We start from the raw sequence: 17,353 nt of genomic DNA, 5'->3' as shown, positions 1-17,353 counted from the left end.
AGACCAACTGAGATTATTTCAAGTGAGAACTCAGAATTTCTGGTGCCAAGTCTTCCCCCAACACCATCAAACCAAATGAGAGCCAAGAAACTGCTAGCCATGGGCGCGATGCCTTTGTTTCCTCCAGCCCGGCGAGAGTGGGACCAGGATGAGACAGTTACCTTCCTGGAACCGAAATTCAAATGGCCTCCCCGTGGCTGGAAGGGAATGTCAGCAGATCTGCGATTAATGCTCACAGAGTTTCAGGCAATGTCAATCTTGCAGGCTAGGGGATGTAATTTCAAGTTTGAACGTGTGGAACTACTGAATGCCTTCAATTTTCTGGTTTTGCCTGGAAGTTTGAGCCCGAGGGCACCAGTCGATACAAATGTACATTCGTGTCATGCTATTTAATTTATGTGAGACTGAGGGAAATTGCCCTAGGGAAAGAGGACATGAAATGGTTGCGCATGATCGAATCTGCATCCATGATGCGTGACACTGCAAATGATAAATTAATAGCAGCGTGCAAGAAAATTCCATTACGTTTGAAAAAGAAATAACTGATGTCTTCTTCTTCGTGTATTGTTCTTTATCCATGACGTGCTCCCCTGATGTCGATCCATGATGTGCTCCCCTGATGTCGATCCATGATTGTCTCCCCTGATGTCGATCCATGACGTGCTGCCCTGATGTCGATCCATTACGTGCTCCCCTGATGTCTTCTTCTTCGTATATTGTACTTAATCCATTATGTGCTCCCCTGATGTCGATCCATGATTGTCTCCCCTGATGTCTTCGTCGTATATTGTACTATATTCGACTGATGAAATTGGTCTTGATTTTACTCTTCAGACTTTGATGTCTCAAATCTGTAACAATATATGTGTAACTAAGTTATCAAGACAAATAATTGCTGATCGTGTGAACGATTGCCAAGTTTATCTTGATCCAAACATTATTAACAATTCCTTTAATTTAAAACTAATAAATGTGTGAAGCATCAGCAAAGAAACTCGATAAATGATAGTTAAATAGACAGCTTGACAATAAAGGTATACTTTACCACGAACGGCGAGGTTCACTTGGATGACAAACTAACCCTCAAACATGTGGTTGTTATTTGCGAACAATCGTTTTCCATACATTGATTTCGTGACTCAATTTCCGGTGTTGAAGGCTACACCTAACTAACATGCAAACTATTTTACGGCGTCATTCAGTCTGGACATTGACTGATAATTTATTATTATTATTGTCGTTTTGATTCACACATGTGTTGCATTTGATTGTTTATTGACTGATGTATTGTATTGTCGTTTTGATTCACAAATATGTTGCATTTTATTGTTTATTGACTAAACTAAGTGTTTTTTTATTAAGTTCATTATGTCATTATTCTAAATTACACCTGAAACAGAGGGGTAACTTAAATTGTGTGATTACGCGTTAAGTTTAAAATTTGATAATAGTTACTGTATTATCGATAATTGGTAAACGTATTCACGAATTATAACGAATTTAAATTTATTATGTTCAGTATTGTTATCTGATATTGTTGTGCTGTTCAAGTTAAAATCAATAGTTTGATTGTCTGTGCACACCAACCTTCTAGGGATTTGCGATATGAATGTACCGCTATTACGTTACTGTGTGGGTAATTATTTCATAATGATTGTGTAGTGTACAACCATTGAATGCAAAACAAGAACCTTTGTAAGATTGAAAATATCTTAGTGTGACTTATTACCCCGAGTGAATAAGTACGGCGTAATGGTATTTGGTGGAAGTTATATGCACTGGATAACGACTACTTACCAACTGTTTCTAATGTTCATGTTCGTTTGTTAATTAATGTTAGTCTTATAATAAGTTTGAATTGCAGTATATTTTATGTGATAACTACCACATGACGTTTGCTTTTGAGCTATCAAAATTCAGGAGAATTTTAATTTTAGAAAGGTGGGGCGATTGTAATGACCCACCCCCACACCCATTATATGCTTAAATGCTTTATTGTTTACTGTTATACTACTAATGATTATGATGATGATGATGATAATTGCACTTACCTTGTTATTCGTGTAAGGCTTGCAATGTCCATTGTTTACATCCTTTTAACACAATAATCCATTTCATTTCCATGACTTATTCCGTAATACCACGAATTATTAACTGCACAAACAGAACTATTAGTATTATGTGTATTGTTTCCATTTCGATCCTGTTGTTTATTGACAAGCCATATTTATGCATTATTATGTAAATGTTATGCATAAATCTGACCTGTCATGGCCGCTATGACACAGAATTTGCCAGCATCATTGTGGATTCTGACAGCTCAGGCTGACGGATTCTGATTGGATGATTCCCGAGCTGTCAGAATCCTATTGGTTTATTGTTATTATGCTGGCAGGCTGTCATATGGTCATTGGTCAGTTAAGGTCACGTGGGCACTTTCCAGAAAGTATATAAGGGCGCTAGAATTTGAATTTGACAGCACAACTTCCATCTTGGTAGCTCCACTTGTCTGGGCAGTAAAGTGAGTAAAAACATCTTGGGTAACTAAAAATAACTTGTAACGTATTTCCGAGAAAGTGTCCACCAAACTTGTCTAATTTTGCAATAACATATTAAACCTACTAAAAAAAATATATTATTTAAACTGCTACACATCTTGTTATAAGAACATAATACCCTAAAAGCTAAAAAAAAACATCCTGACGGACGCCACAATATACATGCTTTTATAGAACAATGTGCAAGCTGAATTTATCTTGTTTAAGTATATTTGAATTATTCTTCGGTTTTAAATTGGCCATGATTATCAAATGAATATTGGTTGATGATACATTTTAATATTTAAGAATCACATGAATTTTGTTGTAACATACGTTGAAATAAATCTGTATACTTAATTGTGTTTCATTTATACCCTCAGTAAATGGAGACCTAAGATTGGTCTGGTCACATTGCAAGGATTCTTTTCCTTCTTTATAAAGTATGGAAAAACCTCACTTTCACAATGTGAAAAAAACTTTAAAAAAAATCCAATGGTTGTTTGAACAAAATCCCAGTTGAAGGTTTCCAAAAAAAAAAAATATATATACTTATTTATTTAAAAAAAATAAAATTCAACATTCAGTTAATTTCGCTATGCAGCTCTATGGATTACACCAAAGTAAATATATTATTGACAACTTGAAAACTCTTCATTACAAATTTTAAAGTATTTGTTAGCAACAAATCAAATACATATGTCCCAATTAAGGTTTTTTTCGTGCTATTTCCTATTGGGCTGATAACTGTACTTTTCCCACGTGGGCAAAAAAACACTGAGTTGGTGTTAGATATAGAGTTCTGTGCACTTATATCATTAAGAATATGCTCCTGTCAAATTGTGAAATGCAAATGTAAATATAACAATAGAGGTTACTTTACATTGTTGCTTTGTGGGTAACCGGGCGCTATCTCAGTTCGTATTGAACTGGACTATAAATCCTGTAGTATAATCCCATGCCCAGCGACATAATTTGGCTTTGATTTATAGAGCCATACCTCCATCCTACCTCTGTTACAAGTAATGCAGTTGTCATTATTTACTGGCTTTAAGTGCACTAAGTACTGGTCAACAAACTAACAAATTACTTGCTCTGTGTTGACCTTATCACACTCTGAAGAACAACATTAAGTTACCCATGTGGAGATACAATATTATTTTTTAAATGCCACTTCAAAGTTCTTGGTTTATCGGGCTATTAATTTTGTTCCTCCTAAATTTAGTAATCTAAGTCCCATGTCTTATGTTCTTAAAGAATTTGTACTTCTAGACAGTGCATGTATGCACATATATATTTTTTGTTTCAGAGACCCCTTTAATTCAAGGAAGAGCAAAACTGGTTGAAGAGGTAACTAAAATGATAAAAGCTATACTGTGTTATATGTTTGTATTTCAATAAAAACTGAAGGTTTCTATAGAAACCTATACAGTTTTATGATGTGTTTATGTTTTAACACTGTATACTTGTAATGATGTTTCTGTTTAAAGTTAGTCCCTTCTTAGCAAAAATCCATATAAGGCAGAAAGTGACATCCCACATTAGCCTGTGCATTTGATTAGCCTGTGCACACTGCACATGCTAATCTGGGATAACACTTAATGCCTGATCATTAAAGTCCATTTTATCAGAGGGATGCTCATATGCCTGTGGATGTGTTTAGATGAATGGTGACCGTGCCAAGGTGGGGACAGCAGATGGCAACGAGATAGACACCATGTTTGTGGACCGGCGAGGGCGCCATGGGGAAGCCTATGGGCAGTTCCTGGTGAGTTTTGAACTGGCGTAACGCTTTAGCAAAGTGAAAAAGGATATATGCAACCAGCATACAACCAGGAGAGTCTGTGAGTAACTCGTATGGTGTTCAGGTTTTTTTCTGTTTTCTGCACCCCTATATATTAGGGTTTGAAAGGAAGCTCAACCCTTTTATACTCAGATATGACTTAAATGCATTTCTTGTCCTTAGAAAATCGTATAAAATGGAAGACCTTTCTTACTAGATTTAAGACTTAAAGATAAGAACTAAATGCCATCTTGCAAACTGGAGGTAGGCAGGGTGGTTGAAAACCTATCCTTGATAAAAGACATAAATATGGTGGTTCACCACCTATCCTCGGTTAAAGAAGGGTTTAGGGTGGTTTACCACCTATCCTTGGTAAAAAAAGGGTAAAGGGTGGTTCACCACCTTTCCTGGGTACCTGGGTAGCTATGGAGCTGTATTCAGCAATCAGAAACTTACTTTTTAACCGTCTCTCACTTAGAATTTAAATGGAAATGGCTGTGTGCAAACAGCATAAAACCAGAACAGCCTGCGAGTTACTTGCAGTCTGTTCAGGTTTAATGTTGTTTGCTGCTCATCGGTATCTAAGGATTAGAAATTAAACCTTTAAAATTGTATTACCATTCCCAAATAATCTAAAATGCTTTTCAACATATAAAGGTTTTCTTTTCAAATTTTAGGTGATATATTTCCAGGGTAATGCTGGTTTCTACTTCAGGTAGTATGTTCCGAGGGTAATGCAGGTTTCTACGAGATAGGTGCCATGGAGACCCCACTCAAACTGGGATATTCTGTGCTGGGATGGAACCACCCTGGATTCGCAGGGAGCACGGTGAGAGGGGAGCTTGGGGGTTGGGCATCAGAAATAATATGTTTCCTACTCTGGGAAAACGGGTTTAATGCATTTTCATGAATTGTTGTCCCAGATGAGTCTGTGCTTTCTGCACAGGCTAATTAGGGGCGACACTTTCCGCTTTTATAGAATTTTTTTTTTAAAGGAAGTTTCCTGTAAATGTTTGGGGATAAAAGTACTAACACAGCTGAGAAGGAATGTTGATAAAACTATCAATAACTTGAAAGGGGGGAAATATTTTCTAGAACTAAGGTTTAATATTGGTCACTTACCAGAAAGAAAAGGTCACTCAGGATTTCTTTTAAGTATTGCAATTTTTCCAAAACTTCAAGTTAACCTTAGTACAATATTTTCCCCATTTTAAGTTGTTTTTATACTTTATGCCAAAAACTTAAGATGGGAATAAAGAAGATTTGGGAAACAATTTCATGTTTTAACTCTTTTAGTGCGGGAACCGAATTTTGAAGGCCTTTGCAAACAGTTTGGATCCAGATGAGAAGCCACAGAACGTGGCGTCTGATCTGGATCCAAACTGGTTGCTATTCTGAGAGTATTCTTTGAAAAATAATCGAAGAAAATGCTAATTTTAGAAATTCAGCAGAAGACATTTTAGCAGACGACAAATTTCCCAACATGCAAAGGGTTAAGAACTATTTTGTGTTTTGTCTGGTTGCCAGGGTATACCATTCCCAGATCAAGAGCAGCATGCCATAGATGCTGTGATGCAATACGCTATACAGAAACTGGGCTTCACACCAGACAACATCATACTGTACGCATGGTCTATAGGAGGCTACCCTGCAACATGGGCTGCCATGAACTACCCAGATGTGAAACATGTGGTATGTAGCCTTGTTACATTTGTAGTTTGTTTATTTGGATTATCCTATTGCTATCAGTATTTCAGAAATATTGCAGCAGTCAGTTATCAGACTCACTTTTTATGCCCCCGGTAGGGTGGCATAAAGCAGTTGAACTGTCAGTCTGTCCGTCTGTCTGTCTGTCTGTCCGTCCGTCCGAAAACTTTAACATTGGATATAGCTTTTGCAATATTGAAGATAGCAACTGGATATTTGGCATGCATGTGTATCTCGTGAAGCTGCACATTTTGAGTGGTTAAAGGTCAAGGTTATCCTTCAAGGTCAAAAGTAAAAAAATACAATCCAAGGGATGTTAATAACTTTAAAAGGGAGATAATTTTTAAACCTGCCAAATGATATACACTTCAACACCGTTATTTCGAAGTCGTTGGGACCGTAAAAAACTTCGGATTAAGGATAATTCGAAATAAACATTTGACAGAAGACTTCTTTGATTCTGTAAAAAATGAAACGTTTTGGAATTCGCATGGTTCAGTTACACGCTTACTGAAAAGGGTAAACTAGTCAGATAGCAATAGATATCCACTTGTAACAAACAGAGGAATAAAGCGATTATTTTTCTTGTTTTTATTTTTGTCTTATTACAGAACATATAAAATATAATGAATAGCACAAATTATCAGACATACATACATATTAATACATTTTCGGAAATGAATTAACATTTTTTTAACTAATACGCGATGTCTCTCTGAACACCGGCGTTCGCGCAGACGACAAAGGTGTAATTATCGGCTTTTGACGAGCCACGACAAAGGTGTGAAATTACGGTCAGTATTTTGCAGTTTTGACTTTGGATTAAAGATTGATAATAAGGTGCGAATTATAGTGTTGGGACCGACTGAATCACTTCAAATTAACGATCTCTTCGGTTTAACGAAGTTCGGATTAACAATGAAATTTTACATTAAACAAAGAAGAACCAAAATCGGAACCCCAAAAATACTTCGAAATAACGGTGACTTCGGATTATCGGTGTTCGAAATAATGGTGTTGAAGTGTATTGAAATTTTATTTCAAAGCAGCGCAATAGGGGGCATTGTGTTTCTGACAAACACAACTCTTTTTTACTGGCTGTTTTGATAGTAAGAAATGCAGATAAAAATATAACTCAACGTTATGTTTTTGTTTCTGAATCTATGTTAAATGATCACCACAAGTTGGTTTGTATTAAACAAGTCAATTTGCACACTACATTTTTAAATGCTCATTCACCTAAAGCTGGTTAAGAAAAAAAAAATCATCAAAATTTCAATACATGTACTACATTAAATGATTTTATGAGCCGCGTTATGCTAAAATGGGTTTTGAGCCATATGCAACCAGCGTAGCTTAAAACCAGCCTGCACATCTGCACATTGTGGTGGACAGCTACATGTACCCTGTTCAATGATGAGACCATAAAGCATGACGTTATAGCGGATGGGTTAGCTCCTGAACAGACTGTGCAATTGCGCTGGCTGATCTGGAGCTTACCTGGCTACATATGGCATATTTGTGCATGTTTCAGCAGTTATTGTTTTTGTTTTGTGATTTCAGATTTTAGATGCCACGTTTGATGACATCATGCCACTTGCTCATGCAAAGATGCCGCAGTTTGCTAGTAGGATTTTCTTTACAAAATTATAAAATAATTTACACATTTGCTATGAACTGTGAACAAGCTTTTGTATTAAAACTTAAAAAATATTTAATAAAACTTAAGCACAGAAAGTGTATTTAAGTCGAAGTCTTTTGAACTATTTTATACATTCCCTTTGATATACAGAATTAATTAATGTTTTAAAATGATGGTGTTGTGGAGTTGTGTTATGTTCTTTATTAAATCTTTAAATGCAGCTGCTTGTTTAAAATGAATGTGTTGACACTTAAACAGTTTTTGTGAAAAAGAAATCTGAATGAATGTTAATTACAAGCATGGGTTGATGTATTTATTAAAAATAAATTAAAAATATAATAAACTCGATTGGTCATTGTCCGCTTCGGTACTACTTAAATGTACCTCTTGTACTCTTAAGTATACTTAAAAGTACCCCAGGTATAGAAAATATACTAACATGTACCTGTCCAGTTTAGACTGTACCCAAGTTGTATTCCCGCTCAATATCCTAGCTCTTCAAACATGCTACGTATTATGAAATAGAATTCTCTTTGGACAAAACTTGCCTCAACATGCTTTTTTGAGCAGGAGTTTTGATAATAAAGAGGCCATTTTACAGAATATTTACATAAATATTAACAGATTAATTTGAACAAATTAGCCGCCAACAACCAATTTAGCTTTAGAATTCCGAGGTAGGTTTCAATATATTTTCCATACTTGGGGTACATTTAAGTATGCTTAAGAGTACTGAAGGTACATTTATGTAGTACCTGAGCCAACAATGACCAATCAAATGTCAGTAGCTTTCGTTTTCCATTTAGTTATTTCAGTCAATGACTGATTTCATTTTTTTTAAATTCACAGTCTTTTATTGCAGAGTCATTGGTAGAGCTTACAGTGAAGCGATACATGAATCTTAATATAGCTGAGCAACTCAAAAAGTAAGTGCATATCAATCTTTTCAAAGAAGTATGCGGAGTCATACTGAAAATATATGTGTGAACTTGTGCGCTAATAGGATGAATTTGTCTATAGAATATGAATAAAGAGTCTGTTTGATTATAGATGGTCAATCATTTTTAGCTCGACTATTATATATGAAATATATATAGTGGAGCTATCCTACTCACCCCGGCGTCGGCGTTCCCGTTAGTGTGCAAATGTTCAAGTTTGCGTACCACCCCAAATATTTTCAATGTCCCTTGACATATTGCTTTCATATTTTGCATACTTCTTTACCAACATGACCTTAATCTATAAACAAGAGCAGACAACTGTATCAAGCATTTTGTAAGAATTATGGCCCTTTTTTTGTCTTATCAACTGAATATTTTCTTTAATTTTGTGTTAAGATCCACTTGACTGCTTTCAAACTTCAAATATATTCTTACCATCATGAGGGTACTGTACCTTCCAAGTTCAATTTGACTTTGACCCTTGAATGACCTTGACTTTGAAGGTCAAGAGTAAATTTTAGTTAAATTGCCATTACATCTCTATTAATGATCAGATTTTATTAATACTTTGACAAAACAACACTTACCTGAATACCACAATGGATTCCACCCAAACAATGCACCATGCCACAACCCAGAATCCCTGCCCCCCTCCCCCCCCCCCCCAAATTTTTTTTTTTTTCCTTTTTAGCTCATCTGAGCTTTTGTGACCAGTCTTTGTCCGTCCGTTGTACGTCCACATTTGTTCATAAACACTCTAGAGGTCACATTTATTGTCCGATCTTCACGAAACTTGGTCAGAAGCTTTGTCCCAATGAAATGTCGGTTGAGTTTGAAACTGGGTCGTGCCGGGTCAAAAACTAGGTCACTAGGTCAATAAAAAGAAAAAACTTGTAAACACTGTAGAAGTCAAATTTCATGCCCAATCTTCAAGTAACTTTGTCAAAATTTTTGTCTCAATGATATGTTGGTTGAGTTCAAAAGTGGTTCTGGTCCATTGAAAAAGATGGCTGCCAGTGGGCGGGGCAGTTTTCCTTATATGGCTATAGAGAAACCTTGTAAACACTTTAAGTCACATTTTTTGCCCAATCATCATGAAAGTTGGTCAAAACATTGGTTTTATTGATATCTCGGACGAGTTCGAAAATGGTCCAGATCGGTGAAAAAACATGGCTGCCAGTGGGCGGGGCATTTTTCTCTATATGTATATAGTGAAAACATGTGAACACTCTATAATTCACATTTTTAGCCCAATTTTCATGAAATTTGGCCAGAACATTTGTACCCTTGATATGAGAGTTGAGTTCGAAAATGGTTCCGGTCAGTTGAATAACATGGCTGCCAGGGGGGAGGGGGGGGCAGTTTTCCTTATTTTGCCATAGAGAAACTTTGTAAACACTCTAGAAGTCACAATTTTTGCCCAATCATCATGAAAATGGTCCAGTTCGGTGAAAAAACATGGCCGCCAGTGGGCCGGGCATTTTCTCTATATGTATATAGTGTTTATGAAATTTGGTCAGAACATTTCTTTCCTTTATATGAGAGTTGAGTTCGAAAATGGTTCCGGTCAGTTGAATAATATGGCTGCCGGGGGGGGGGGGGGCAGTTTTCCTTATTTGGCTATAGAGAAACCTTGTAAACACTCTAAAAGTCACAATTTTTGCCCAATCATCATGAATGTTGGTCAAAACATGGCCGCCAGTGGGTGGGGCATTTTTCTCTATATGTATATAGTGAAAACATGTGAACACTCATAAATTCACATTTTTGGCCCAATTTTTATGAAATTTGGTCAGAACATTTGCTTCCTTGAAATGAGAGTTGAGTTCAATAATGGTTCCGGTCAGTTGAATAACATGGCTGCTGGTGGAGGGGGGGCAGTTTTCTCATATTTATATTGTAAAAAAAGCTTGTGAACACTCTAGAAGTCACATTTTTTGCCCAATCATCATGAAACTTGGTGAAAAGATTGGTTTTATATATATCACATAGTTAATGCCATAATTATTGCCTTTAGATTGTCCAAATTTTCATTATATTATAAAAAATCCTTGTGAACACTCTAGAGGTCACAATTTTGTTTCAGAGTTTATGAATCTTGGTCATAATATTAATTTTGTAAGCAAAGTTTGATGTTTGGTAAGGGGGGTCAACTCAAAATATAGGTCACCGGGTCAAATCTTACAAAAACAAAATCACTCCATCTGCCAGAGTTTTGGTTCAATAATGATGAAACTTGACCAGGATGTTTGTCTGGACAATATCTAGGTCAAGTTTGACGTTTGGTTAAGATTGAATGAACTGACTCAGGTGAGCGAACTAGGGCCATCTTGGCCCTCTTGTTTTTATTTTTGATAGATCATCTAATAAATGACCACACCCCACATAATATTATTGGGTTTATTATTAATGGTTGATCATTGTTATACCCCTGCAAATGAACTTCAGATATGTCATGAAGTATTGGTGTGAAAGAATTTCTCATCACCATTTATTCACAAAATCCTGAGTTATTTGCCCTAGACCATTACTGACAAAACAGCAAAATAGTGGGTTGTATCATTCACTTTAGTGATCAAGCTTTAGCTGTTGTTTTATTGTTGTATTTGATAGAGTGTATAAGGTGGTATGTGGGTATTGTATTGAACTAAATATTTTACTTTTTATCTTTAAGAGCAGACATTATTGTAGTGGCTAATTTCTTCCATATTGTGGTGGCCTGTGAGTGGGATGGAAATTTAGAATTACAATTATATCACCAAAACAACAAAAAGGGTTGGCTACAATAATTATGACATTTGTCTCCCTTTCTGTCGTTCATGAGGGTATTTTTGTTGTTCTGGCAGAATGTTTGTTGTTTGGGCGTGTTGTCTTGTTGGCTTCTTTCAATTATGCAAACATAACCAAGCAATATGGCAGAAATCATACATAATAATTATATTATCAATCTAAACAACCTCACTTTTTCTGAGGGGAAGCTTACTTTTATGTTTACAAGGGCATATATACAGATATTTAATAGTTTCCATCTACTCCAGACCCTGTTCTTATGCTGGGTATGACATTTTCTGTAGAGAAATGTATTCTATATTTATTATTCCGATGATGCATAAGTACACAACATATAAATACATATGCACTTAGATTTGAAGGTAATGAAATTTTGTTTTTCCTTATTTCTAGATATCCTGGGCCTTTGTTGTTGATCCGAAGAAGTCGAGATGAGATGATTACTACTCAGTAAGATCAATTAACTTTTGGCATAAGGCCTAAAATAGATAAATCATATTTTGGCATAAGGCCTAAAATAGATCAATCTCATTTAGTAATAAGGCCTAAAATTGATCAATCTTATTTTGGCATAAGGCCTAAAATATGTCAATCATATTTTGGCATAAGGCCTAAAATAGATCAATCATATTTTGGCATAAGGCCTTAAATAGATCAGTCATATTTTGGCATAAGGCCTTAAATAGATCAATCCTATTTTGGCATTAGGTTTTAAATAGATCAATCACATTTTGAACTAATGCCTAAAATAGATCAATCACATTTTGGCATTAGGTCTTGAATAGATCAATCACATTTTGAACTAATGCCTAAAATAGATCAATCACATTTTGGCATTAGGTCTAAAAAAGACCAATAACATTTTGAATTAAGGCCTAAAACAGATCAATCACATGTTTGCATAAGACTTTAAACATATTATTCATATTTTGGAATTAGGCTTAAAATTGAACCTTATATAAATGCTCTTACCCGAACTAATTTTTGGAGCTAATATTCAAATAATCTGAAATAAATAATTGTTAGTACATGTATTTGTTTTCCATATAACAAGTTTGCATGCTTTCAATTGTTATTTATTTTCAAGGTGGTTTTTACCTTTTTCCTCTTCCATTATAACAGGAGATAGTTATGAAGATTTTAATTGGATTTGCACATATATTTAACTGACCAGCTAAGATTTTCTAGGCTGGGCTGTTGTGGGAGTATGAACTAAATTAAGTTTTTTCTATACCTCTTTAGTTTAGTTTAAACCTATTTATTTTAGCTCGATTGCATAGAAAGTAATTCCTACTTATTTGAAATGCTCTCGAGTCTGTTTCCTGGGCCTAGAACCAGTACTTGGTGTCTATATGGGAGATCGAAAGAACGCTCCCACAGCGGGGATCGAACCCGTGACCTCCCGGTCGCAAGGCGGACACCATATCCATTACACCACGGCGACCTCTTTCATTACTCACTTATGTTTATCTATTAAATATGTTACTATGTAATAAACTAATAAAAAATTTTTATTTGTTGATGCTCTTCCTGATGTTTTGAAAATAAAGCACTCATCTGATATTGCTTTTTAGAGATCCTACAGCCATTCACACAAATCGGGGGAATTTTCTGCTCATGAAGATCTTGAATCATAGGTAAAAAATAGTTTGGATAAATAATGAAACTATTTGCCTTATCGGACTGCAATCTTTATGTGAAACTATTACTTATGTTCAGGAGAGTACAATGTCGTAGGTTTGTATATCAATTGTTTGATATATGTTCCCGAACCCTTTTCCACTTGGATTCATATTTTGACGCATTTTTAGTCCCATAGAAAGTTAAATTTAACTAAATACCTTTCTTACTAAATTCAAGTGTTAAAGGCTTTATTTCAAACCCTTATATACTGATGAGCAGCAAACAGCATAAAACCTGAATAGACTGCGATTTGCTTGCAGGCTATTCTGGAGCCGTATTCATCAATAATAAACTCAAACTTGGACTCAAACTCAGACTTTGACTCAGGCTTAGACTTACTAAAGACAGACTCAGGATTCGTATTCACGAACGCATTTGGAAATAGACTTCAATAAGATTGTGTTTTTTTAATGACGTCACGACTAAGCGAACTCTCTAGTAGGGAAAACGCGCCAAATAGTGTCAAAAATAGTAGCGGACATGTTTGCTATAACTTATTGAATGGAGTGTTTGGCAGTTGAAGACAGCGAAACGAAGCGCCAGCAGGTCCAGATTGGTCCGAGCCAGAGATTGTTTTTAATGCGCTGGTTTGGGACCGCTGGAACCTTCTATCCGCGAGTATAAGGGGATCGGAGCCGAAAAGATTTTGTTTATTCGAAGAAAAAAAATGGGACGAGGTGGCGAGTAGAATATCAATGTAAGTTATATGTTATTATCGTATCTGCCTTATAGTTTTAATATTTTATTTAATAGCTTACTTTTGGATTTGCTACCGATGTCGTTTTTACTAGCGCCGAATAATGCACTATGTAAACAAGGGGCATAACCACTCAGCAAATTGTACTTACGGATTTCGGATGTGATTGTGGAATGTGTTTTAGTTTCAAACATTTGTTATGATTTATGGTACGGTTGCACGTTCTTTGTTTCCAAAATTTGCACGAGTGAATTGTTATTTAAGTATTAATAATGAATATTTGTGGTTTCACGGATAAGTTTACCATTTAAGGAGGTCTATTGTTTTAGTTTTCATCTCGTACCCTGTTAGATTCGTACCCATGTGTGTTTTATTCGTATCTGATTACAATCTGCACATTTCCAAACGAACTTTTCATTTACTACACGTTTACATTGATAACTATTACCCTGTATGTCGTTTATATTAAACTAATCGACAGTTATGATGGCAAACATGAAATGTAATGTGTTTCATAAATACTGCTATACATCATACAATTGTTTTTATTAAACTTTCAGAAAATTTGGGGTCGCAAAAACTGGTGAACAGTGCCAGAAGAAGAACCAAAATTCCAAGGCTCTGTGTAAGTTAATTACTTTTTTTGTTATGCTTTCATTTAATTAATTTTGTTGAAAAACTATAATCAATTGCAATTTGTTTGTTTCAATATTACTACATGTCGAACCTAATATGTGTTTTCTATGTGATATAATCACAATACCTACTTACTTATATTGTTAAAATTTGTAAAAAAGCTTATGAGCATTTTCATTGGTTAATGTATGTTTTATGATACTGTATTATTTTGCTGAAATGGTGCTAGAATATATACAGCTACGTCACGCATTGAAAACAATTTTCAGTTTTTTTCGTTAAATTTAACTTAATAATAATTGTTTAAATGCGTAATTTAATTAGTGTTATAAAAAAGATCTGACACTTGTCAATTCATATGATTATTGATTAAACTCATCAAGGAAATATGTAGGTAAGCTCACCAAAGGTGCACTAAATAACAATATTCATGAACTCGTTCACAGAAATATGGTATGAAATGGCAACTTGTATCAGAGTCTTTGTTTGTTGTAAATATAGCAGGGTTTGGTATAAGGACAATTAAAATAAAACATTAAGATCATTAATTTAGATCGGCTAATGAAGTTTGTGCATTTAAGGAAGTATTTCTATTTCTTTTTGTTAGATACTTTAAATCTCTTGACTATTTCAATTTTGTTGTTGAGTTCATTTATTCAAGGAATGAGTGCAAATACAGACATTGTATTTCTTGGTAATCAACTAATTATTATTATTAATGAGCATAAGTGTATGTGCGTAAGTGTTTTACAAAGTTATATGTTTGAATTAATTTTTGCGTTTAATTTTTGCAGCTTCTTCATATGCGTTACAAAGCAGTGAGCGTGCCACAACAGCCAGCAGTGAAGAACATATGGTAAATAAATAGATTATCATTTATATGCAAACCATTAACCATATGTATAGAACATTGAAAATGCAAACCATATGACTTATATTGTATGCATCACATTCAACATAGTATACAATATAATAGAAATTCACCCTTATATAAAAACAAAATAAAAGAAAAAAACATGCATTAAATTAACATTAAACATTGTGTTTGAAAGTTAACACTGGGATTATTATACATTAACTTAAGTATAGTATATTAACATTAGTTGTCAATTTTATTGCATTGAAAACATCACTGGATTAAATTAATTTAGATTTTTTAAGTGACACTATATTTTTTCATGTGATTTCAGATTGTACCAGTCATGAAAGTAGAGGCATTAAGTGTAAAGAATGTAAGTTTTGGATATCTTAAAATTTAGATTTCAAATTGTCTGGAACAAATCTTGAAAATTAAATATTAATAAATTTAACACTTAGATAGCTCTAATTGAAGGTATTGCAGTGCATACAATTAATTTAGAGTTAATAATTAACTTGCATGGATGGAATTCCAGTTCTTAAAACTATACTGACAATACCATCTGACAAAGCAAGTACTGTATAATGTTATTATGTAATATGCAACAAAAGTCATGCATTTGTTGAAACATAATTAGCATCAAATATGTTAAAACTAAGTACCAATGCATAGTACCAATGCATACATAGATTATGTGATATATATGTATTAATTTTTTAACCTTTGAAGATCATTATATGAGAACAAGTCCATTTATACAAATCACACTTTTTATCCATTTTTGCAGCGCTCACAAAGAAGAACGACAAGAGATCACAAGCCGATACCTTAACAAAACTTACAGGGAAACCGATGGGAAATAACTAAGAAAAATTAGAATAAGAAATAAAAAAGTTGACTGTAGAAATTGAAATAATACATTTGGAGAAAAAGATGTGTTTAGTGTCAATACGTGACCAAGTGCTATAACTCTGACATGTAATATACTAGTAGTAGATTTATTCGCCTTTTTGTAATTAAAAGGATCTTATTATTTTTTGTGCAACTACTTCATAACTCTATTATTTCTAAAATAGATAGTCTATATTAGAAATAATAGTTATGGGGAAGTTGCACACAAAATAATAAGATTTTTTTTTAATTCAAAAAGGGGCATACTATTATTTCTATGATAAAAATATGATTCTATCCCTTTTTGTACTTATAAAATTCCAGTCAATATTTGTGTGCTTTAAGAAATGTAGGTTAAATATTACATTGGTCATTATCCCCACGCTTTTTGAAAAAAAGGTGGGGATATTGTGGTTATCTCCGCCGTCCGTCCGTCTGTCCGTCCGTCCGTCCGTCCTGGCCACTATCTCCTCCTAGACTAAAAGCACTAAAACCTTGAAACTTACACACATGGTAGCTATGAGCATATGTGCGACCCTGCACTATTTGGAATTTTAATCTGACCCCTGGGTCAAAAGTTATAGCGGTTGGGGTGGGGCCGCGTCAGAAATTATCACTCATTTTTTTAGGTTATTTTACATTTACTTCTTTATTTCTACACCGATTCACTTCAAATTGATACTGGACCTCTCTTATGACAATACGGTCAATCTCAACCATGCATGGCCCCATTCCCAACCCTGGGGCGCCCCGCCCACATAGGCCACACCCACCAAAAATTTCCATTTACTATAATTTTTTCATTTCTACACGGATTCACTTCAAATTGATACTGAACTTTTGTTATGACATTAGGGTCAATCTCAACTATGCATGGCCCCAATCCCAACCCTGGGGCGCCCGCCCACATAGGCCACACCCACCAAAAAATTCCATTTACTACAATTTTTTCATTTCTACACGGATAATGGTAGATACAGTTATGTGAATTTGAAATTAGACATCAACAAATCCTGGCATCATGCTTTCGCCCTGGCCAACTGGCAGTGAACTTGAGTGAAGCTTGTTATTCTGTATCTGGCATCATACACAGCCTGTTAACATAAAACATGTTATATTACACTAACAAAATAAGACATATTTTTGTACATTTTTTCTTAGGTATTTGATAAAATGCTGATAAAATG

The 17,353-nt window shown here is 34.8% G+C and overlaps 2 protein-coding genes and 1 long non-coding RNA gene across 3 annotated transcripts in view; 2 read left to right on the top strand and 1 right to left on the bottom strand.

The window, feature by feature from the left end:
* LOC127865679 (uncharacterized) overlaps positions 1-17,353 on the bottom strand; it is a 459,001-nt gene that overhangs the window by 94,233 nt on the left and 347,415 nt on the right. The window lies entirely within an intron of this gene.
* Positions 1-17,353, top strand: part of LOC127865703 (phosphatidylserine lipase ABHD16A-like) — a 33,843-nt gene that overhangs the window by 10,037 nt on the left and 6,453 nt on the right. The window contains exons 2-9 of the mRNA XM_052405649.1: positions 3,847-3,887; positions 4,201-4,305; positions 5,036-5,149; positions 5,848-6,012; positions 7,591-7,654; positions 8,532-8,595; positions 11,794-11,850; positions 12,975-13,037. Of these exons, the coding sequence (XP_052261609.1) occupies positions 3,847-3,887; positions 4,201-4,305; positions 5,036-5,149; positions 5,848-6,012; positions 7,591-7,654; positions 8,532-8,595; positions 11,794-11,850; positions 12,975-13,037 (673 nt within the window). The remainder of the gene's footprint in view (positions 1-3,846; positions 3,888-4,200; positions 4,306-5,035; positions 5,150-5,847; positions 6,013-7,590; positions 7,655-8,531; positions 8,596-11,793; positions 11,851-12,974; positions 13,038-17,353) is intronic.
* LOC127865715 (uncharacterized) lies at positions 13,861-16,410 on the top strand. Its single transcript, XR_008042736.1, has 5 exons — positions 13,861-13,989; positions 14,341-14,405; positions 15,211-15,272; positions 15,607-15,648; positions 16,063-16,410. It is a non-coding gene; the product is annotated as an uncharacterized LOC127865715 (long non-coding RNA).

Source organism: Dreissena polymorpha, chromosome 2 (assembly GCF_020536995.1).
Source record: "Dreissena polymorpha isolate Duluth1 chromosome 2, UMN_Dpol_1.0, whole genome shotgun sequence".
Taxonomy (NCBI): Eukaryota; Metazoa; Mollusca; class Bivalvia; order Myida; family Dreissenidae; genus Dreissena; species Dreissena polymorpha.
The sequence above is the reverse complement of the archived record's forward strand: the minus strand, read 5'-3'. Positions and strand labels throughout refer to the sequence as shown.